The sequence below is a fragment of the Mchenga conophoros genome, linkage group LG7, assembly GCF_057382185.1.
Source record: "Mchenga conophoros isolate Kocher_MC1m ecotype Shallow Benthic linkage group LG7, M_conophoros_male_GT1.1, whole genome shotgun sequence".
Classification (NCBI taxonomy): domain Eukaryota; kingdom Metazoa; phylum Chordata; class Actinopteri; order Cichliformes; family Cichlidae; genus Mchenga; species Mchenga conophoros.
The window spans coordinates 22479549-22500904 of record NC_140532.1 but is presented as its reverse complement, the minus strand read 5'-3'; the positions used below and the strand labels follow the sequence as shown (position 1 = coordinate 22500904).

Below are 21356 nucleotides of genomic sequence, written 5' to 3'. Positions count from 1 at the left end.
ACACAAAATACTTTGAAGAGTTGAAGTAAAATACACTGGTTACTTTATTTTCAAACAACAACCTCTCTCCAACCTGGTATATGTGCTGAACAGTTTATGTTTATGTGACTTGTTAAAAAAGTACTTAAATGTCCAACTAATGTCCTGTGAAAAAAAATCATGAAAATCATGTACAAGGTTTGAATGTCTAAAATTAAGGTGAATGAGCTTGCAGATACAATGTTTCTGTCTCTTATTTTCATCACAAACCTCAAGTTCAACTCATCTTATAAACACAGTCATAAGTTAACATTCAGTTTTATAATTACTGTAGAATCTGAAGTGACATAATCATACTTCTGACAATAACTCACTGAACATGATTTAAAAAAACAAACAAAAAAACTTTCTTAATCAAATGGTCAGAATGGTGGGTTCAAATTCAGCTTCTTCCATATGATTCATTGAATCGCTCAGTGAGATAGGCGCCTGCTGTAACTGGCGGATATTTGTTGGAGCCATCACAGCAGGTGATCAGAGCCTCGTCATCCGGCTGGACAAAGTAAGCCAGAGACTGCCGTGTGCTGGAGTCTCCGACAGGAGGCAGCAAAACCCTGTGGAGCTAAGAAACAACAAGCAACACTAAACTATAATCCTAATGCCATGGCCATATGCAAAAACTTTTTTGGGAAGCATTTTAACTCTGTTGGCTTCAAAAAAGATCATGGGTCACAAAAACATATCTAAAGTTAAAGTAGGTGAGACCTTTCTTATTTCCTATAAATGACCCAATCTGACATATGTAGTCGCATTTACTTTTCTAGTTACAGTGCATTTCCATAACCTTGTCATAAAACCTTGGGGCGGAAATATCCCCTTCACTCACCACAGAGACGAACTGATCGCTCGTCCAGCGCTGCATCAGGTCAGCGATATTGATGAGGATGGCTCCGGGGATACAGGGAACAGGGATGAATTCACCTGAGCGTGTACGCACCTGACGGTCAAAAAGTGTCAGGAGGATAACAGGATTATTTGATACTTTGCTTGACTTTAACACATAATGTGTTACTAACTAAGCAAAACACATGACTTACAATTGAAGAAACAGTGATGACAGCTGTTTAAAGTGGCACACCACAGGAATTCCAGCTTAAGTGAGTTTGTAAATTAATCAGACCCTTTTTCAGTATGTTACCAAGCAACTTATGTGCTTGTGTGTCCCAGTGGTACAGGCTTTACCTGCAGACCTTCTGAGCTCTGGAACAGCAGAGTAATGCTGCCATAGTCTGAATGCTCTCCACATCGCAGCTGGCCCTCCTTTGCTTTCTCACAATTCACTGGTGGGTAGTAGAGAGATCGCATCGTAGTGCCATTTTTGTCAGCTAGAGGAGACACAGCAGTGTTGTCAATGCAGTGTATCTCTTGTTTGTTTGTACCAATTTATGGACCAATCCTCCAAAACCGTAATCTGGTCTGCCTTGAGGTTACACTTTACAAAAAAGAAAAAAAATTCTTTCCCAGGATTAATTTTTGTTAGATTTTCAGTCATTTCCCTCGTTTGTTACTCGCATTTACATGTGTCTTGTATTTATATTCATTTTTCTTTTATTTTGTGCTGTACTTTTGTTATTTTTTAATTTAGGAGAAGAGCTATATAAAGTACTAAATGAATATAATATATAGTACATAAATTAAGCTAACATGTCTTGGTTGAACATTTTGCCCTTATTAGTATTCTCCCTAATTTTGTAGAATTAGATACTGCCAGTTTTTGTGTGTGTGTGTGTGTGTGTGTGTGTGTGTGTGAATAAAACCTTCTCACAAGGTCCATATGATCTGGGATCAGTGACCGCCCCTCATGACATGTAGCTTGAACACTTAGTAAAACTGATCATATGCCACTGTACACTGGGTACAGTGTATGGGGTAAACATACTTCCTATTAAACGGTGTGCACGCAAGAAGACTTCTGGGTCGAGTCCCAGACTGTGGGCCATCACCCTCAGCAACCGAAGACTCAGCTCTTTGCAGTGCAGAAAAAAGGATGTCTGGAACTCCTGAAAACTTTTCAAACTGCCTGATGATGGCCATTTCTACAACAGAAAACAACAGAACCACATCAGAGTCTGACTAATGATAATACTGATATTGATATCTTAAAGTACCCATAGTATGCTCATTGACCTACTTATAGTTTCAGTGTTATAATAAGATGGGTTTATGCTTTAATGTTCAATACATCAAAATTTTTGGTATCCTGTTATCCTGGACTTTACTGTACCAGCTCGTGTTGTTTTGTTATAATGTGTATTTAATGTAGAGAATGAGTCTGTAACCTTGCTGGTACTATTAAAAGTGCATAGCAGCTGAAAACGGATTCCAATTCTGATGGCTTGTTTGTATTACTCTCAACGGGGTGTGTTTGTGTCACTATTTTAATGTTTGTTTTGCTGTCAAATAACAAAGAATGAAATATGTAAAAAGAACAAGTTTATCTGGAATTTTGTGATATTAAGATGCAGGACATGTCAGTGACTTGATGTGGATTTTGGCTTTTAACTTCAAAATCCAAGAAACAAGGACACTCTGGAGTCCAGAGAAAAACCACCCATGTTTCAGCACCTTGTACGACCACCTGTGGTAGTAATATTTAAAGTACTGCCTTCTGTGCCACTCTTTCAGATTGTGTTACTGTTCACACTCTTCATTATAATGTTGCTCCAGTTCATCGAGGTGTGTAGTTGTTTTGCTTATGCACAGTTCTGTTAATGTCCCACCACATAATTTCAAACAGGTTGAAGTCTGTACTTTGACCGTGCCGTTGCAACACTCTCATTCTCTTCTTTTTCATTCATTCAGTTGTAGATTACCTGGGATCTTTGTCCTTTTGCATGACCCTATAGCTGTTGGACAGATGGCCTCACATTAGACTCTAAAATACTTTGGCATGCAGGGGAGTTCATGGCCAACCAGTGACTAAGGGCCCAGATCCTGTAGCTGCAAAACAAGCCCAATTTATCACCTGCCCACCAGTGTGCTTGAGAGTTAGGATGAGGTATATGTGCTAATATGCTGTTTTTGGTCCCTGATAAACAAGGTGCTGTGCACTGTAGCCAAACATCTCCACTTTGCTCACATTCGTCCAAAGAAGAGATTGAGGAGTCTTGGACAGAAGAGTCTTTGTGCTGGCAACCCTTATGAACAAGAAGCCATATTTGTTCAGTCTTTTCCTAACTGGAACTTCATGAACTTTAACATTTAACTTCCAACTGAGGCCTATGGAGATGTAACTTTATTTCACTAAGAACTGCATGCTCTGACCTTGGAGTGAACTTGTAGGATGTCCATTCCAGGGATGACTGTGTAATTGTGTTAAGATTAAGGAAATGCCTCTGGAGAAAGTCTCCCCCAGGTCAGCAAACTGCCAAAACCTCTGCTCATATAGAGTTGGTTACACTTGCTGATTATCAGCTAATTATGTGCATTTGATGCAATCAAGTGTATTCAATAAGCAGCACCCCTGCTGCTACTTTCCTCTTAATAGGGGTGTACATAGTTTTTCAGTACTGCAGTTCAACATTTATTTTCCTGATTCCTCTCCAAACTTAACAGAGCTTTCTCTAAAGTAACAGATACTGAGTAACTTGTACTTTAACCCCCTGACTAATAACCTTGTGGCACCATGCAGTTGTTGTGTCTGAGCCCAAACTCTTAAGGTTAATCATAAAATAAATAAACTGATGAAAACAAACGATCAAGGCTTTTGCCTCCGAGTTATTACTATATCAGGATGAAGGGAGGCAGTGTTGAAAGACTCCTTCAGGTCCCCAGGTCGACGTGGATTCAACCTATAAAGAAATTATCCGAATTTAAACTCTCTTCCGCAGATACACATTAAAGTATAAAACGTATGCTTCCTACCTCTCCGTCTCCAATGACACCCAACCGTGGTTAGGGTTGTTCACGAAACTTTTCCTGCTGAAGGGTTGCTTCAGTTCATCTGGCTGCAGGAAGAATTTCTTGGATATCTCCATGACACAGTCCACCTGTCCAAACACACCAGAAGAAAAAGACGGATTCCAGTGTAAGTTCCTCGATAATAATTTTATTCTATCTAACTGGCCTCACCTCCTCCTGAGTAATCCCCGTGTTCCTCAGAAATGCAAAACCAACATCTCTAAATGCTGATTTCAACTCTGTGCTTAAACTCTGCCACTGCTCGTCAGCGACATCCTTCTCGCTCAGCCTGTAGGCGCCGAAATCCACAACTGGGATGTTCATTGTAAAAAAAAAAGCTAAAGTTTCTTCAGTAAAAACAGCGTCGGGTTAAAAGACAGTCTGAGCTGAACACGAACAGTAAAAATAAATCGCAAATGTCCACCACTAGTATCTAGGCTTTCGGTCACATGACATTGTCTAGCCAATAGGAAAAATTCTCTTAATAATGCCAAATTGTGCAATAGCGGACTATCTTCTCACCTTTGGATATCCTCAGGTGTGTTGTTGTAAATGTGGCAGCGGGCAATAACTGAGCTAAAAAAAAAAAAGAATTAGCTTCTGCCGTACATTTTCCTTCTCAGAACATTAATATCTCAAATGTTTGATTTGAAGAAAGAGTGGAGCATCTCCTTTGCAGGATGCGGGTTCATGGGGATTTACTATGTTGGTGCCACCAGTTGTATCCTTGAACGGTTCCCTCGGTTCATACAAGACGCCTCTAAAATCTATGGAGCCTCTGCAGGGGCTTTGACGGCTGCTGTTCTTACTTTGGGAATACCACTAGGTGAGATTTTAGCTTCTTCTATACCTTCACGACCTCCATTTATCTTCTATGTAGACAAAACATAGTATCTACTTTGATTATCTAATAGGCAGATATAACAATAGTGAAGAAAGAGGCAATGCCGCTATCAGCATAATATATATATATATATTCTTTGCAAAACTGCAGTTAAGTCATAAATTACTTTTTTTTTATGATAAAATGTATTGCTGTTCCGATGGTGGAAAACTGAGCACAAACAAACATTTATGGGAAATTACAAAGTATTGCTAGAGCTAAATCAATTGTCTGAATCATAAAAAACAACCTTTGCTGTTTAGTTATAAAAACTAACTAAAAGATTTGTGTCCTATGTAAAAGAGCCACTGTGATGGAAAAACTGAGATATGCAGTGTACTTGTATGTGTCTGATATTATTAAAAAAGAGAAGAATTTATATGCAGATGTTGGCCCTTGAACAAAAATGACTCTGGCACCCCTAAGTTATTGTTTTAATTCTCACGTTTTTCCTCTCTCCCATCTTTGATTGTCTGCACTTTTTTTTTTTTGTCCCGTTTGGATCTTTAGCCATCAGAATTGTTGTCTTAAGGCCAAGAAAGATGCCAAGCGGATTTATTTTACCAAGTGGATCATCATGGCCTTGCCATATTGGTCCATTTGATTGACCTTTATTATAATTATGAATTTATTTTATTTTCAGTTGCTACAAACGGGACAGACATGACTGGGGGATAGGACAGGGAGAAAGAATGAAAGAAAGAGAGGGAGAGAAAGAAAACCAAAGGGGAGAAGAGACGGTGAGAAGGGGGGGAAGAAAGAAAAAACAAAACAAAAAAACCCCAAAACACCTGGGTCACCTGTATGGAGAAAAAAAACAGAAGAGAAAGCAAACAACAAAGAGCAACATAATAAAAAAAACAGCACCATCACAATAAACTAGCTAGCAGTAGATATCAGTAGATACTAAATAATAAACGATATTGTGCAGCACGCAAGATAGACAGCGCACAATGTGCTTTGAGGCAGCAGCCAAGAAAGCTGTAGTCCGCGTCTGTGAATACCCGTGTGTACACCTGTGTGCATACCTGTGTGGATCAGCATGCTTGCATTCCAAAGGTTTCTCCATGTAACGATCTGCTAGGGAGTGTGGGGAGCCACAGCCCCGTCCTCCAGGGCATGAAGCAGGTATGGAGGAGATCAAAACTCCAGACATCCAGAGGCCCCCAGAACACAAGAGACCAAGGAAGACCAACAGAGGGGCAGCCGCGCCACTGTCCCAGTAAGAGCTGAGGAGAGTCCCAGATGAGGGCTCACTCAGCAGCCGCGGAGCAGAAGCCAGGGGGAGTTGCAGTGACACGCCCGTGAGCTCCGCCGGCAGCCAGCTGCGCCTGAGTGACCGAGCCCCAGGCCGAGAGGCCGGGGGCACCCCACCTCCGAAGTGGCCCGAGCGAGCCCCAGGCTCCAGGCCCCGATAAGCGGCCGCCAAGGAGTGAGCCGGTGTGTACCTGGACGCCCACCCCCAGACACAAAGAACCACCAACGCACCGACACCTGAGGGAGTCCGCCACTGGCAGGGGAAGTGGTGGTGGGGGGAGATAGGCCTCCAAACCTTGGAGGGCCTGAGATGTCCCCAGAGAGGTGGCGTCTGATACCCAACCTGACATATAGACACAGACATACAGGCACACACAGACACAAACATCCATTCCCACCCTCATGCTCTCATATGCACTTACTCCACACTCAACCAACGTGGAGACAGACATAAAGAGACACTGTACACACGATCACACTCCCCAAGCGTACTCTACGAACCGGGTCTAGGTACCCTTGCCCCTGGAGGGGAGAACTGCACCCAGACCCAGGTGGTGTTACCCTTTTCCCTGCGGTGGGGAGAGGCAGACCGCCCCGACTCCGCAGCAGCAGGGAGGCCCCACACTCCAGACCGCAGTCGGACGGCCAACTCCTCCTCCTAGCCCCCCCGCTCCAGCAGGCTGCAGAGAATGGGGGTGAGAGAAGACTCCAAACCTCCCTCCACCCGCTCATTGTAGTGTTGATGCATGTGTGTTCTAAGGTGCAATTAAAACCCAGGAGGGCATGGAGCTACCTGCCAGAGAGCAGCAGGTAAGCGCATAGTCCCTCCTGCTAGCCCTCAATGTCTACGTGTATTCAAAATTGAGAGGTGGGCAACGATGCCAGGGGTGGGGTGTACACCCTGATGGTAATTTGGACTCCGTGTATCGTGCCCACCCCCAAGATCCTATATGTATGTGCAATGAGAGTGTGAGTAATGTGAATGTCTAAGTTGTGGGATAAAATTGAGGCAGAGGCAGCCAGAAGGGGACAGAGGGGGGGGTAGCCTCCTCTGCACCCTGGTGACATACCCCTACTCCAAGGCCCTGCATGTGTGGGTGGTTGTGGTGGAGCGGGAAGAGGGAGGCAGCTGGAGATGGGGAGGGAAGGAAGGGAGGGGCAGGTGACCCCTCCCTGGGGCCAGCTCCCCCGCTGACCCCAGTAGGCACTCCCATACTCCGCGACCCGCCAGGGAAAGGGGGCCCAGGCCCATCCAGACCGGGGCCCAGTGCAGGAGCGCCTCCCGGCCCCACAGAGCCCGGGACAGTCCACCCAACCCCACCACAGAGAAAACTGCACCCACCCCACCATCCACTCATCTTCCAGACTACATGAGACAATAGACGCCCAGGCTGATTGTCTGCACTTTGCCAGAGATGGTTCTAGTCCCCTCTGGTGTTGCTGCATCTTATTTGATTTAAAGAAAAACACATACACAGGAAAAGTAAAGTACATTAGCCTAGTGAGCTTACTCAGTATCTATGATTGGTGACAAGGGAAAGGAAAACAACTTTAGTACAGTGACTGAAGAATTGGCTCTCCGAGTCTCTGTAACAGTTATCGGCTATGATTTTTCTAATATCTTGTTCTGTATTTTTTTTTTTTTAAATCTGGTGATGTTTTGAATCTGGTGAGTCTATTTGATATTGGATTCACATCATTAAGACTTGTCTAACCGTTCAGTGACCCCTAACACCCTCTGGATAGGGAATTGTCTAGCCAATAGGGTGAGGTCTTTTCCAAGCCTAGAAGACACTGATCCCAACAAGCTATAAATGTTTAATCACAGGATAAAGGTAACCATTCAGAAAAACTTTGCATTCATTTACAGCAACCCTTGTGTCTTAAGGACCAAGTGGACCCAAGGATCAAGGGTTCAGATTTTTCCTTTAGCTAGATGCAGAATCACTCATGTGTTACAGTCATAATAGGTCACTTTATCTCAAATCAGCCAATTCTTAAAATCTTTCCTGCTGGTACAAAGTTTCTTAACATCACAATGAACCAGGCTCTATAGTTTGAGACGGACATTAAAATGTGTGATAACTTGCTAGTTAAAATATGAAAAAAGTCCAGTGCTCCTGCAAAGTCCCATATTTGAGCACTCATTAATAAAAAAAAATTAAAAAGGAAATTAGTGACAGTTTTTGAATGAATGTAGCTGAATTTTACAATACTGCAAAATAAAGTATGAAGACTTCTTTTTTGCCCGAGACTCTTAGCCACAAGCATGAAAAAAAAAATCCCTTTTTATTCAGCTTTCATGCTGGATTGACCAAGTGTGACAAGGTGTACCACAAAAAGAAAAATATCAGAAGATAGTTTCATCTAATTCAAACAAAAATCTGGAGTTTTCAGATAGTACTTTAATTTATTTTATTTGCAAGATTTTAAGTTATCCAATTGTGGAATATTTACTGTTAAACCTTCCCTAATTTGTATAAAAATGTTATCATTTATAGTGTGGATGTAGAAAGAAAAAAAAGTAAACTAAAAAAAAAGCAAATTATACAATACAATACAACTTTATTTATAGAGCACATTTAAAAACCAACGGTATGCCGAAGTGCTTCACATAAAAGACAGAAAATAAGACAAAAATATTATAAAAATTAAATATTATTAAATATTATAGGACCATAACAAAGTACCAAGTATGCTAACAGGTCAGTGTCACTAATACACAGGAATACCATAAAATGCATATCAACTAAAACATGTTAAAATGACAAAGCCATTTAAAATATGTATAAAAGGTAAAATAGACGAAGTCCAGGGATTAGATACAGGCATTAACTAGCAGGAAAGGCAAGGTTAAATAAATAGGTTTTTAACCGTGATTTAAATGATTGGATAGAATCAGATGCGCGGATAGCAATAGGAAGGTTATTCCATAAATCTGGGGCAGCCAAGGCAATTGCACGGTCACCTCTAGACTTCAGACAAGATCTTGGCTTCACCAGGAGTAACTGAGTAGATGATCTCAGTGCTCGAGCGGGAATGTACGAACTAAGGAGCTCGATAAGGTAGCTCGGGGCTGCCTTGTTGACAATTTTAAAAATAAGCAGCAGTAGTTTAAATTGGATGCGGTATTTAATGGGTAGCCAGTGCAGGTCAGCTAGAACAGGGGTAATAGAGGTATACCTCCCAGTTCCGGTCAGAAGGCGTGCTGCCGCATTTTGAACAGCTTACAGTCTATGAAGAAGAGCAGAATGATCAAATCAAATTTAAAAGAGCTATCCAGCAACACGCCCAAATTGCTAACAGTGTCAGAGAGGGAGCTGGCAAGGGAACCAAAGGCATCACGAAATTGTCTGTGAAGGATATTGCTATCAAATACCATGATTTCAGTTTTCTTATCATTTAAGATAAGAGTTTCCTAAGAGCCACTCTTTGACCTCACACATGCACTCTTGAAAGCAGTGCAGAGACCGAGCAGGATCATCAGCAAGTTCAAAGTAGATCTGTCAGCATAACAATGATAAGCGATATTGTATTTCTCAAAGATTGCGCCTATAGGGAGCATATACAGTGAGAATAGAATAGGACCCAGCACAGATCCTTGAGGCACGGCACAGTAGACAGGTGTAGGGGAGGAAGAGCAGGTGCCCGGGTTGACCGAGAAGGACCTATTGAAGAGGTATGATTTAAACCAATCAAGGGCAACACCTCTAATGCCTACAGTATGCTCAAGCCTCGCTAACAAGATGCTGTGATCCACCATGTCAGAAGCCGAGGATAAATCCAATAGAACTACCGCAGAGCGTCCAGTATCAGCAATTAGAAGAAGATCATTTAGGACTCTAAGCAAAGCTGTTTCAGTGCTGTGACGTGGTTTAAAGGCAGGCTGGAATTTATCAATAATATCATTCGCATCCAAATACGACTGGAGTTGTGAAAGAACTATCCTCTCGAGAATTTTAGACAGGAACAGGAGCTTAGAGATCGGTCTGTAATTCGCATAATCATTATGATCAAGGTTTCTTTTTTTTAAGACTGCGGCTGGACTACAGCATGTTTAAGAGCTGACGGGACACAGCCAGAGAGTAAAGAAGAATTCATTAAAGATAAAATACTGGATCCAATTACGTCAAAGCAGTCCTTGACTATGCGAGATGGGAGGATATCATATATAGGATTAGTATTCTTCAGTTGCTCAACTAATCACTTGAGAGCAAGGAGTGACACGGGCTCAAACTGATGGAAGGTTGATGAACAACCAGGAGTAGAAACAGGGCTCGACACTAAAGGAAGCGAGGACTTAAGAGAAGAAACTTTATCTAAGAAGTGAATTAAAAATTGTTCACAAAGAGCCGGAGAGCACACCAGCGGCATATCAGGACGGGGATTGACCACAGAATTACAAATTTTAAATAGCGTTCAAATGTTGTGACCATGAGCCAGGATAATTTTTGATAAGAAAGCCACTTTAGCCATTTCAGCAGCAGTTTGAAATTTCGAGCGGCTGGCACATAGGATTTCATAGGATACCTGGCGTTTATCTTTTTTCCACCTCCTCTCATCACGGCGGCAGACGTTTAACCAGTATTGGGAAAAGGTTCTAGGGTGCTTCAATTTACTAGGTGCAACAACGTCAAGGATAGAGGAGCATATGGATACCCGTCACCCAGGTTCCAATATGGATCTGGGCGATGTGAGTAAGAGAATCTGAGATTTAAAAGTGTTTGTCTGTCGTAGGTTATTAGTGCACAACCATCTGCTGAGCATAAAACCAAAAAAATAAGGAGTACTATGCCAAGGTCCAGTAAAAGGGGTAGGGAAGGTAAAAAGCAGAGGCACAGACGTGGACGAGGACAGCTTGCCATACACATCGGCGCCATCTTTGAAAAAGAAGTCCTGAGAGATTAATTAAACAAAAAACACTTTTTTTTCCTTTTTTTTTTTTTTTTTTACAACAAATAACCATTCCAGTGCATGTGATATTGAGTTACTTTTCTTTATGCAGAGAAGTGCTGTGCCGACTTGATGTCAATAGCCAAAGAGGCTAGGAAGCACAAACTGGGACCCTTGCATCCATCTTTCAAACTGCTTCAGAGAGTGCAGGACACTCTGCTGAAGCATCTACCAGAAGATGCCCTTGTTCGAGCCTCTGGGAAGCTCAGCGTGTCCCTGACCAGAGTGTCTGATGTGAAGAACGTACTAGTGTCAGAGTTTGACAGCAGAGAAGAGCTCATTCAGGTATATTTTACAGCTTGGAGCCATTTTCATCCAGCAAAACTCTTCAAGGTTCAAGATTCAGAATTCCCAACTTTATAAGTATACAAAAAAAAAACTCATTCTCACAAAGAAGAGGTGGAGAGACTGACAATTCTGGTGAAATTAGCAGAAGCTGCTTAGAATTGTGCTGATAAGAGGTGAAAAGGCTAAAAAAATTTTCAGAAGAGGTGAATAAGCAGAATTTGGGCAGAAAAGAGGTGAATCAGAAGAATTTCTGCTGAAAAGAGGTAAAGAAGCAAAAAGATGAGCTGAAAAGAGATGAATCAGCAGAATTTCTGCTCAAAAGAGTTTTTTCTGAAAACAGCAGAAAAAACTGAAAATTCTGCTGAAAAGAGTTCAATCAGCAGAATTTCTGCTCAAAAGAGTTTTTTCTGAAAACAGCTGAGATTTGTGCTGATAAGAGGTGAAAAGGCTGAAAACTTTGCAGAAAAGAGATGAATCAGCAGAATTTCTGCTCAAAAGACTTCAATCAGCAGAATTTCTGCTGAAAAGAGCTTTTCGCTGAAAACAGCTGAAAAAGCTAGTATTTGTGCTGAAAAGTGGTGAAAAAACTTAAAATTCTAATGAAAAGGGGTGAAAAAGCTGAAATTTGTGTCGAAGAGAGTTTAAAAAAAGTTTAACTGTTAACTGAAAGAAATGTTGCCATAAGCGGGATTTGAACCCCGGTCTCCCAGTCTGAGAACGGATGCTCAACTCACTGAGCTACAACTCAATAGCATCCACACAATTATACAGCTATCACTGTTTTCCTCATTGCTAAAATGGATTTAAAGGCACAGTGTGTAAAATCTCAACACTAGATGTCAGTAGATAGCAGTCACTCGAACTCTGTTTTATTACTCCTTTCCTGAATTTCTGTTTTCTATTTACACTGCAGGAAGCTATAAAACTTTGTTACAGAAGTCAGGTCAGGTTGCTGCTGTTAGCTGCTGTTAATGAAACTTTCTTTAAAGTGGATCTAACATACACTGAACAAAAATATAAACGCAACACTTTTGTTTTTGCTCCCATTCCCCATGGGATGGACGTAGAGACCTAAAATTCATTCCAGATACACAATATAACCATCCCTCCCAAACAGTGGTCACAAATCAGTCCAAATGTGTGGTAGTGGGCACATCTGCCATATTGAGATAATCCATCCCACCTCACAGGTGTGCCACATCAGGATGCTGATCTGACATCATGAGTAGTGCACAGGTGTACCTCAGACTGCCCACAACAAAAGGCCACCCTGGAATGTGCAGTTTTGTCTCACAGCAAAATGCCACAGATGCCACAAGCAATGAGGGAGCGTGCAACTGGCATGCTGACAGCAGGAATGTCAACCAGATCTGTCGCCCGTGCATTGAATGTTCATTTCTCAACCATAAGCCGTCTCCACAGGCGTTTCAGAGAATATGGCAGCACATCCAACCGACCTCACAACCGCAGACCTCGTGTAACCACACCAGCCCAGGACCTCCACATCCAGCAGGTTCACCTCCAAGATCGTCTGAGACCAGCCACCCAGACAGCTGCTGGAACAATTGGTTTGCACAACCAAACAATTTCTGCACAAACTGTCAGAAACCGTCTCAGGGACGCTCAACTGCATGCCCGTCGTCTTCATCGGGGTCTTGACCTGACTCCAGCTCGTCGCCGTAACAGACTTGTGTGGGGAAATGCTCACATTCGATGGCGTCTGGCACGTTGGAGAGGTGTGCGCTTCACGGATGAATCATGGTTCACATTGTTCAGGGCAGATGGCAGCTGAGAATGTCCCAGTTCTTGCATGGCCAGCATACTCACCGGACATGTCACCCATTGAGCATGTTCGGGATGTGCTTGACCGGCGTATACGACAGCGTGTACCAGTTCCCACGAATATCCAACAGCCTCGCACAGCCATTGAAGTGGAGTGGACCAACATTCCACAGGCCACAATTGACAATCTGATAGACTCCATGCGACGATGTGTTGCACTGCATGAGGCAAATGGTGGTCACACCAGATACTGACCGGTTCTGGGTCCCCAGACCCCCAATAGCGCAAAAAACTGCACATTCCAGGGTGGCCTTTTGTTGTGGGCAGTCTGAGGTACACCTGTGCACTACTCATGATGTCAGATCAGCATCCTGATGTGGCACACCTGTGAGGTGGGATGGATTATCCAATATAGCAGATGTGCCCACTACCACACATTTGGACTGATTTGTGACCACTGTTTGGGAGGGATGGTTATATTGTGTATCTGGAATGAATTTTAGGTCTCTACGTCCATCCCATGGGGAATGGGAGCAAAAACAAAAGTGTTGCGTTTATATTTTTGTTGAGTGTAGTTGGACTTGAACAATGAATAAACTCTCATATGATGTGAGAACGTAATCAAACTGTTTATTAGACGGAAAGTGTGATTTTTAGGATACTCAAACCTCACGTTAGTTGGCATAATGTCAGCTTACAACCAGCTATTGTTGTTGTTTGGCCAACTCATTGTCAGCTGTGCACAGACAGGAGGGTCACATATTTAATCTTCTGACAATAAGTAACTGCAACCAGGAATAAACAAGCATGTTTAAACATGTTTTCATGTGATAGAAACTTGACTTCCGTTCAGGAGATGAGGCCTGAGGTGAGAAGAAAGAGGCTGAGGTAGAAATGAGGGAGGAGAGAGCAGTGGAGGAGGAGAAAGACATGATGGCAATATACATACTCATAAGGTATATATGTGCTTGATCTCTAGCTGCATCTATTAGGTGGATCAGTGACGTCTGTCTCAGCCACTGTATTCAAGATGGGAGAGCAACATGGCTCTTATTTATTTTTAAAGGATTTTCAGAATCAGAATCAGAATCAGAATCAGAAAGGGTTTTATTGCCAAATGTTGAGCAGGTTTACAACATTAGGAAATTGCTGCGGTGCTTCAGTGCAAACATGCTGTCATAAATTGCGCTTAAATAGACATGAAAAAATAAAAGTAAGAATAAGAATTAAAAGTGCTACGTAGAAAGATATATGCATGAGATATACATGAGATATATACATGAGAATAAGAATTAAAAGTGCTACGTAGAAAGATATATACATGAGTGCAGGTGGTGATCAGTGCCAAAACATGGAATCATGCAGTGAACACAGCGTAGGGTCATGAGTTAGTGGTGGGAACAGTCATATGGTTATTGTTCATGTGACCAACAGCAGAGGGGAAGAAACTGTTCTTATGGCGAGAGGTTCTGGTGCGAATGGACCGGAGCCTCCTGCCTGAGGGTAGCAGGTCAAACAGACTGTGTCCAGGGTGAGAAGGGTCAGCTGAGATCCGAGCTGCACGCCGCGGTGTCCTGGAGGTGTACAGGTCCTGCAGAGATGGGAGTCTGCAGCCAATCACCTTCTCAGCAGAGCGCACAACACGCTGCAGTCTCTGTTTGTCCCTGATAGTGGCTCCAGCGTACCACACGGTGATGGAGGAGGTGAGGATGGACTCGATGATTGCAGTGTAGAATTGCATCATCGTCCGTGTTGGCAGGTTGAATTTCTTCAGCTGCCTCAGGAAGTACATCCTCTGCTGGGCTTTCTTGATGACGGAGGTGATGGTGGGCTCCCACTTCAGGTCCTGAGTGATGGTGGTACCCAGGAAGCGGAATGAGTCCACAGAGATGATGGGGGTGTCAGTCAGGATGATGGGGGGGAGTGGGGCTGTGTGCTTCCTGAAGTCCACAATAATCTCCACTGTCTTCTGGGCATTCAGCACCAGGTTGTTGTGGCTGCACCAGGACACCAGACGTTCAACCTCCCTCCTGTAGGCAGACTCATCCCCGTCCGAGATGAGCCCAATAACGGTGGTGTCATCTGCAAACTTGATTAGCTTGACAGACTGGTGGGTGGAGGTGCAGCAGTTGGTGTACAGGGAGAAGAGCAGAGGAGAAAGAACACAGCCCTGAGGGGAGCCGGTGCTGATGGTCCGAGAGTCAGAGACATTCTTTCCCAGCCTCACATGCTGCTTCCTGTCCGTCAGGAAGTCAGTGATCCACCGGCAGATGGGATCAGGCACATTCATCTGGGAAAGCTTGCCTCGGAGATGGTCTGGAAGGATGGTGTTGAAGGCAGAGCTGAAGTCCACAAACAGGATCCTGGCGTAGGTTCCTGTGTAGGGCCATGTTGATGGCGTCATCTACAGACCTGTTGGCTCTGTATGCAAACTGCAGGGGGTCCAGGAGGGGGGCCGTGAGGGTCTTGAGATGGGAGAGAACTAGGCGCTCAAATGACTTCATGACCACAGATGTCAGAGCCACGGGTCTGTAGTCATTTAGTCCAGTGATCCTAGGTTTCTTGGGGACAGGGATTATGGTAGAGGACTTGAAGCAGGCAGGCACATGACATGCCTGCAGTGAGGAGTTGAAAATGCCAGAAAACACTGGGGCCAGCTCGTTTGCACAGTGTCTGAGGGTGGCAGGAGACACACCGTCTGGGCCGGGAGCTTTCCGAGCATTCAGGTTCTTAAACTGCTTCCTCACATCTGCTTCATGAATATGAAGAGTTGTGGTGGGAGGAGGTGGTGTGAAATCCTCTTTTGTGTGGGGTGAGGAGGGGGGTGTTGTAGGTGAACAGTTTGAAGGTGGTGATGGCTCTATGGAGGGGGGAGAGGTGGGGGAATGAGTGTCCAAAGTGTCTCTATTGTTGGGGCCGTTGGAGGTGTGAAGGCTGCCTGATGGCTCGTCAAAACGGCAGTAGAAGTCGTTGAGGGTGTTGGCCAAGAGCAAGTCATCAGTGGAGTGGGGGGTTTTAGGCTTGTAGTTTGTGATATTCCTAAAACCTTTCCACACAGAGGCCGAGTCATTCTCTGAGATCTGCTGCTGCATCTTCTCAGAGTGCTGATGTTTTGCAACGTCCACTTCTTTTGTGAACCTGTACTTGGCCTCTCTGTAGCAGTCCCTGTCTCCGCTTCTGAACGCCTTTCTCTTTTCCAGCCACAGCTTTTTGAGTTTAGGAGTAAACCAGGGTTTGTCATTGTTATAACTCACCCTGGTGCGTGATGGCACAATGCTGTCCTCACAGAAGTGGATATAGGAGGTGACAGTGTCCGTAAACTCGTCCAAGCTGTTAGAAGCAGCCTTCATTGTGTCCCAGTCTGTAGACTCCAAACACGTGCGAAGCTCCTCCACAGCCTCGTTGCTCCACAGTTTTTTTGTCCTCACGACAGGTTTGGAGAGCTTCAGCCTCTGTCTGTACGCGGGGATTAGGTGGATCATGACGTGGTCAGAAATCCGAGTGAAGCGCGGGGCACCGCGCGATAGGCCCCGCTGATCGTGCTGTAACAGTGGTCTAATGTCCTCTCCTCTCTGGTCGGGCATTTAATATACTGCTTATATTTCGGAAGCTCATGGCTCAGATTGGCTTTGTTAAAGTCCCCAAGAGCAATGATGAGAGAGTCCGGGTATGTCCGCTCCATGTGGAGTATCTGCTCCGCGAGTGCGCACTGAGCTGCCTGCGCATCCGCGTCTGGCGGGATGTAAACAGCGGCCAGGATGAATGAAGCAAACTCCCGCGGAGAATAAAACGGTTTGCAGTGAATAAAAAGGTATTCCAGAGAGGAAGAGCAGTGCTGAGCAATCACTGTTACATCTGTGCACCAGCCACTATTAATGTAGAAGCAGACATCTCCACCTTTGGTCTTACCAGAGAGAGAGGCCTGCCGGTCCGCGCGCAGCAGATGAAAGCCCTCCAGCTTGAGCGCGCAGTCCGGGATGTCCTCACTGAGCCACGACTCCGTAAAACATAAGACACAGGAGGAGGCAAAGTCTCTGTTCATGCTTCTCATCAGGGCCAGTTCGTCTATCTTATTCCCGAGTGAGCGTACGTTGGAAAGGAAGATCTCAGGAAGAGCAGTTCGCAGTCCGCGTCTCCTCAAACGCACGAGTGCGCCAGCTCGCTTCCCTCTCTTTCGGCGTCTCTTTAAAGGATAAATTCAAGTTCAAGAACGGATCAATTTGCTGGAAGATGTATTTACACAATAATTAATTTCTGTTTATGAGTACATTTTCTTCTGTTAAATAACTTAAACAAAGTACCTACTGTACCGTTAAAGGCTGACCAGAAAGACAAGAGACAAGACAGGACAAGTAGAAGAGAATTTTTGAGAAACTAGGTAGAGGAATAATTCTGTTGTCCTCTCTGGCATGGATGAGTTTGTGTTTCTACATCCAATGTGACATAATATCTGACCTTTCCTAGGCCCTCATATGCAGCTGCTTCGTCCCGTTTTACTGTGGTGTCATTCCACCCAGATACCGTGGAGTGGTAAGTATATTAGAAAGGTTGAAATGACAACCCAGTTGACATTACAGCACATAAACAGAGTTACACTTAGTTGTGTGACAGTATTCTGGTTTCTATCTGTGCAGCTGGCAGCATATGGAGACATCTCAAAACTCTGCTTGTGTCTTATCCTGATTCGTGAAACCAAGTTGAATTAAAGTTCTGGATGACAGATATGCTAAAAGTGATTGAGCCTTCATCAGAAACTGTGTACAGTTTTTTCAGTGTTAAATAATCTGAATATCTGGTTCTATGTGGTTGTGACATGGACCAAGATTATACCTAATGACAAACAGCTTACTTTTCCATTCAGCACTATGTGGACGGTGCCATCACTGACAACCTGCCCGGTTGTCAACTGAAACAGACAATCACGTTCTCGCCATATGCTGGCAAGAGTGATATCTGCCCCCGGGCAAGCACACTAAACCTCCCTGAGGTACGCTTCAACAATGTCAGCATCCAGGTCAACTCAGAGAACCTCTACAGAGTGACCAGCACCTTCTTCCCTCCAGAGCCTGAGGTGTGTTACAGATTTGTGTAGATTTCTATTATTTTCATCAGTTTTCATCAGTTTGAATTTTTACAGGCAATGGCTGAAATTTGCAACAATGGCTACAGGGATGCTTTTCGTTTCCTACAAGAAAACAGTAAGGACGTTGATAATGGCGGCTAAATATTCATGAGAATAAACTGGCTCCAAAAGATTCAACTCAAAATAAAACAAAAGATACAAAATAGACCATTCCATAGAAGCGTTTGTCAGATTTGTTTTTCTTTACTCCTTATCACATTGGACTTCTTTGCTTATCACAGATCTGATCAGCAGTGAGTGTCCCATAAGAAATCTGGCGATCGATTCATTTAAAAATGTCTGCTGTGAAGTGGTGAAGGAGTCCAGCGTGAAGGCACAGCAGGATGGATTGAACACACTTCGGGAAGATCACTGGTGGTTGGATCCACACCTCGTAGAAAATCTCCCGATTGAAATTCAAAGGGGTAAGGACAGTTCGCCTGTGATGAGATCAGCAGGGAAAATACAGCAGACAAATAATATACCATTGAGCCAGTGCAATCATTTTTTTAATGCAGTCAAAGTAAATATGTTTTTTATTGTATTTGTGTCAGTGCTATGCGTGGCCTGCAGAGAGACACGTACTGCTGATGGTCTGTTCTCCTACATGACTGGGTACCTGCCAAAGAAAGTGACTTCTTACATACAGATCCTCTATTTTCTGCCTGTTGAGTTGGTCAGCTCTCTATCCCAGAGGTACTTACTTACTATTCTTTATGTTGGATCCACAACATTCAAATGAATTATGCTTACACTGAGCCCTTTTCTTCCCTGTGATCTTAAAATCAAAAACTGTTCTTTTGTTGTTGATGCCAAAAATGTATTTTTCATTCTCAACTACTAAACTAGGCAAACATTATTTAGTTTTTACTGTCAGTTATTTTTGGCAGAAGTAAAAATTTAAAAGGGATTTTCATTCTGGACCAATATTTCAGTCTAACCTTTAATGTAGGATTTTATACAGATTATTTCCCCTTTAGTGATAATGCCGATTTTACTTCAAAGTGCCAAGTGCTTTGACCTTTCACAGCCATTATGGATTAATGTGTTTCTCTCTCTTTGATTGCTTCTTTCAGATTAGTTTACTGGATTCCAGATCTACAGAGGGACATGAGCTGGCTCTATAGCATGGTTGGAGACATATACAAACAAGCATTGAAGGACAACAAGGAGGAGAGTGATAGGTAGGCAGTGAAAGGAAGATATGCTGTGCATTCTTCCACTCTTGATAAAAGGATGTAATGTGATTTCACTGGTGCAGACATGATATCATATGTCAAAGTACAAATGTGATAAATGTAGTCCTTAGTTTTATAGATGTCCTGAACCAAAGATTTGGATAACATGATTAAAATCTAGATAAGATAATTGTTGAAAAATCTATCGTTAGATTTATTTCTTGGAACAATGGCCATGAGATGTTCTGACAGTGGATTCAGAAGATTTTCCACACACATATTAATTTCAATGTTTGTTTTTCCAGTGAACCACCTCTGCGCAGATCTAAAAGCCTGCCGTTAGGCCTGAACCTGTGCAGTGAAGGAGAAGGAGATATAAACAATTCCTCAGTGACCCCAGAAGCCACTTCTGCCTCTAGCCGTACCTTTACGTGCAACACACACAGTACATTGGCTCACATGCTTCTGATACCACCCACTGGCAGCGGCACGTCTGGGTTTAATGAAACCACCCTAAAACCAAGTGCAGGTAGAGGCTGGGGTTTGGGCAGAGTTACGGGATGGCTGGGAAATTCAACCAAACAAACTTGAAATCTCAAGGAAAAAAAAAAACCATAACAAGCAAAAACAACTGTGATTGTGTGTAGCCCAGTCTGAGAAACTGCAAGACATATTATCTTTATGCCAGCAGCTGGCAACATCAGCTAAACAAAGAAAACAAATAAATAAACAAATAATGAATTACAATAATCTTTTTTGCCACTGTAATAGGATATAATGAAAAAGAAAATCATTTATCTGTGTCATCATGCCTCAATGCCCTGTTTACAAGCTTAGATAAATCATCTCTTTCTTGCCTACAAACTATGCAAAATGGCATGGCCGGATTACCATGTTCTAGTAAGCAAGCTCACATTGCTCATTTTTTAAATTTAAAAGTATTGTATTTACGCTAAATAGAGAGGCTGTAGTCTATTTACCCCATCTTCTCCTTAAACACACTGCTATTGGCTCAGTCAGTTGTTCCTCACACATCACTGAACACTAAAGAGTGGACAGAGCCTTTCAGACACTGGCACTAAGGGCTTGAGATGGTCTCCTACTACAACTATACATACCTGACTCTGTGGACTCCTTTAAAATGCATTTGCAAACTTGTCTTTCATATGTATATATTCCTGCTATTTTCTATTGTGATTCTTCCAAGTTTTTATTTTGTTTATTCCGTAAACTTGTATGGCTCTTTGTGACTACATAGCTGTATAAGTGTTTTATCAATAAACTCCTAATATTTTACTTACGTATGAGTATTTAATGTTTACTTGGCTTTCATTTGGATCCATTCTTCTCACACACAGCCATAATGCTCAAATTGGAGCTTTTGAGCATTAACAAACAAATGAACAGTTTGATGTAAGGTCCAAGTGTCAAGTAAATAAATAGAAAGGTGTGTGTGTGTGTGTGTGTGTGTGTGTGTGTGTGTGTGTGTGTGTGTGTGTGTGTGTGTGTGTGTGTGTGTGAGAGAGAGAGAGCTGGGGTGTATTACTGGAGCTGTAAAAGTAAATATGTATCTCATGGTATTTTTGATTTTGATGTTGTTGTTTTTTAAAATATCTATTATAGCTCTTGTAACCACATAAATATTTTTCAGATATAAACAATACAAATAAGCCAAATATTTGATTTGAACAAAGTCACACATTTATGTTCAATATTGGGGCAAATAAATAGAATCACTTTATTTATTTTTTATTTATTTATTTATTTTATTTATTTATTTTTTATTGTTTATTTATTTCACCTAATACAATGCTCATTGGCTAATATGATATAACACACACGTGTTTCTTGGATTTTTTTGTATCTCATAAATTATAGCCCTTCACAAACACCTACTAACCAGTCAGAATGGTCATGGCGTTTTCCCACTTGTGCCTCCCATATTTTTGTACAC

At 42.8% G+C, this 21356-nt stretch overlaps 2 protein-coding genes across 2 annotated transcripts; one reads left to right on the top strand and one right to left on the bottom strand.

The window, feature by feature from the left end:
- Window positions 1-26: 26 nt before the first annotated feature.
- Window positions 27-4383, bottom strand: LOC146570106 (uncharacterized). The gene is made up of 7 exons (XM_085282935.1): window positions 4111-4383; window positions 3904-4028; window positions 3764-3830; window positions 1919-2075; window positions 1222-1364; window positions 866-976; window positions 27-601 (listed from the first exon to the last, which is right to left on the bottom strand). The coding sequence occupies exons 1-7, from the start codon at window positions 4261-4263 to the stop codon at window positions 422-424; spliced, it is 936 nt and encodes a 311-aa protein (XP_085139061.1). The 5' UTR covers window positions 4264-4383; the 3' UTR covers window positions 27-421.
- An 88-nt stretch (window positions 4384-4471) lies between these two features.
- Window positions 4472-20682, top strand: LOC146570105 (patatin-like phospholipase domain-containing protein 2). The gene is made up of 9 exons (XM_085282933.1): window positions 4472-4765; window positions 11085-11317; window positions 17567-17632; window positions 17964-18173; window positions 18240-18300; window positions 18467-18649; window positions 18779-18920; window positions 19301-19408; window positions 19708-20682. Exons 1-9 carry the CDS (start codon window positions 4579-4581, stop codon window positions 19991-19993), a joined length of 1476 nt encoding a protein of 491 aa, XP_085139059.1. The 5' UTR covers window positions 4472-4578; the 3' UTR covers window positions 19994-20682.
- Window positions 20683-21356: the final 674 nt, after the last annotated feature.

What these genes read in the sequence shown, in the direction of transcription:
- LOC146570106 (XM_085282935.1), bottom strand. Translation starts at nt 4,263, where the DNA reads ATGAACATCCCAGTTGTGGATTTCGGCGCCTACAGGCTGAGCGAGAAG. An exon ending in CGGGGATTACTCAGGAGGAG is followed by an intron (nt 4,029 to 4,110) that starts GTGAGGCCAGTT and finishes GTGTTTGGACAG; the next exon opens with GTGGACTGTGTCATGGAGAT. An exon ending in GCGATCAGTTCGTCTCTGTG is followed by an intron (nt 602 to 865) that starts GTGAGTGAAGGG and finishes GTTGTTTCTTAG; the next exon opens with CTCCACAGGGTTTTGCTGCC.
- LOC146570105 (XM_085282933.1), top strand. Translation starts at nt 4,579, where the DNA reads ATGTTTGATTTGAAGAAAGAGTGGAGCATCTCCTTTGCAGGATGCGGG. An exon ending in TACTTTGGGAATACCACTAG is followed by an intron (nt 4,766 to 11,084) that starts GTGAGATTTTAG and finishes TTCTTTATGCAG; the next exon opens with AGAAGTGCTGTGCCGACTTG. An exon ending in TCTTCCCTCCAGAGCCTGAG is followed by an intron (nt 18,174 to 18,239) that starts GTGTGTTACAGA and finishes GAATTTTTACAG; the next exon opens with GCAATGGCTGAAATTTGCAA.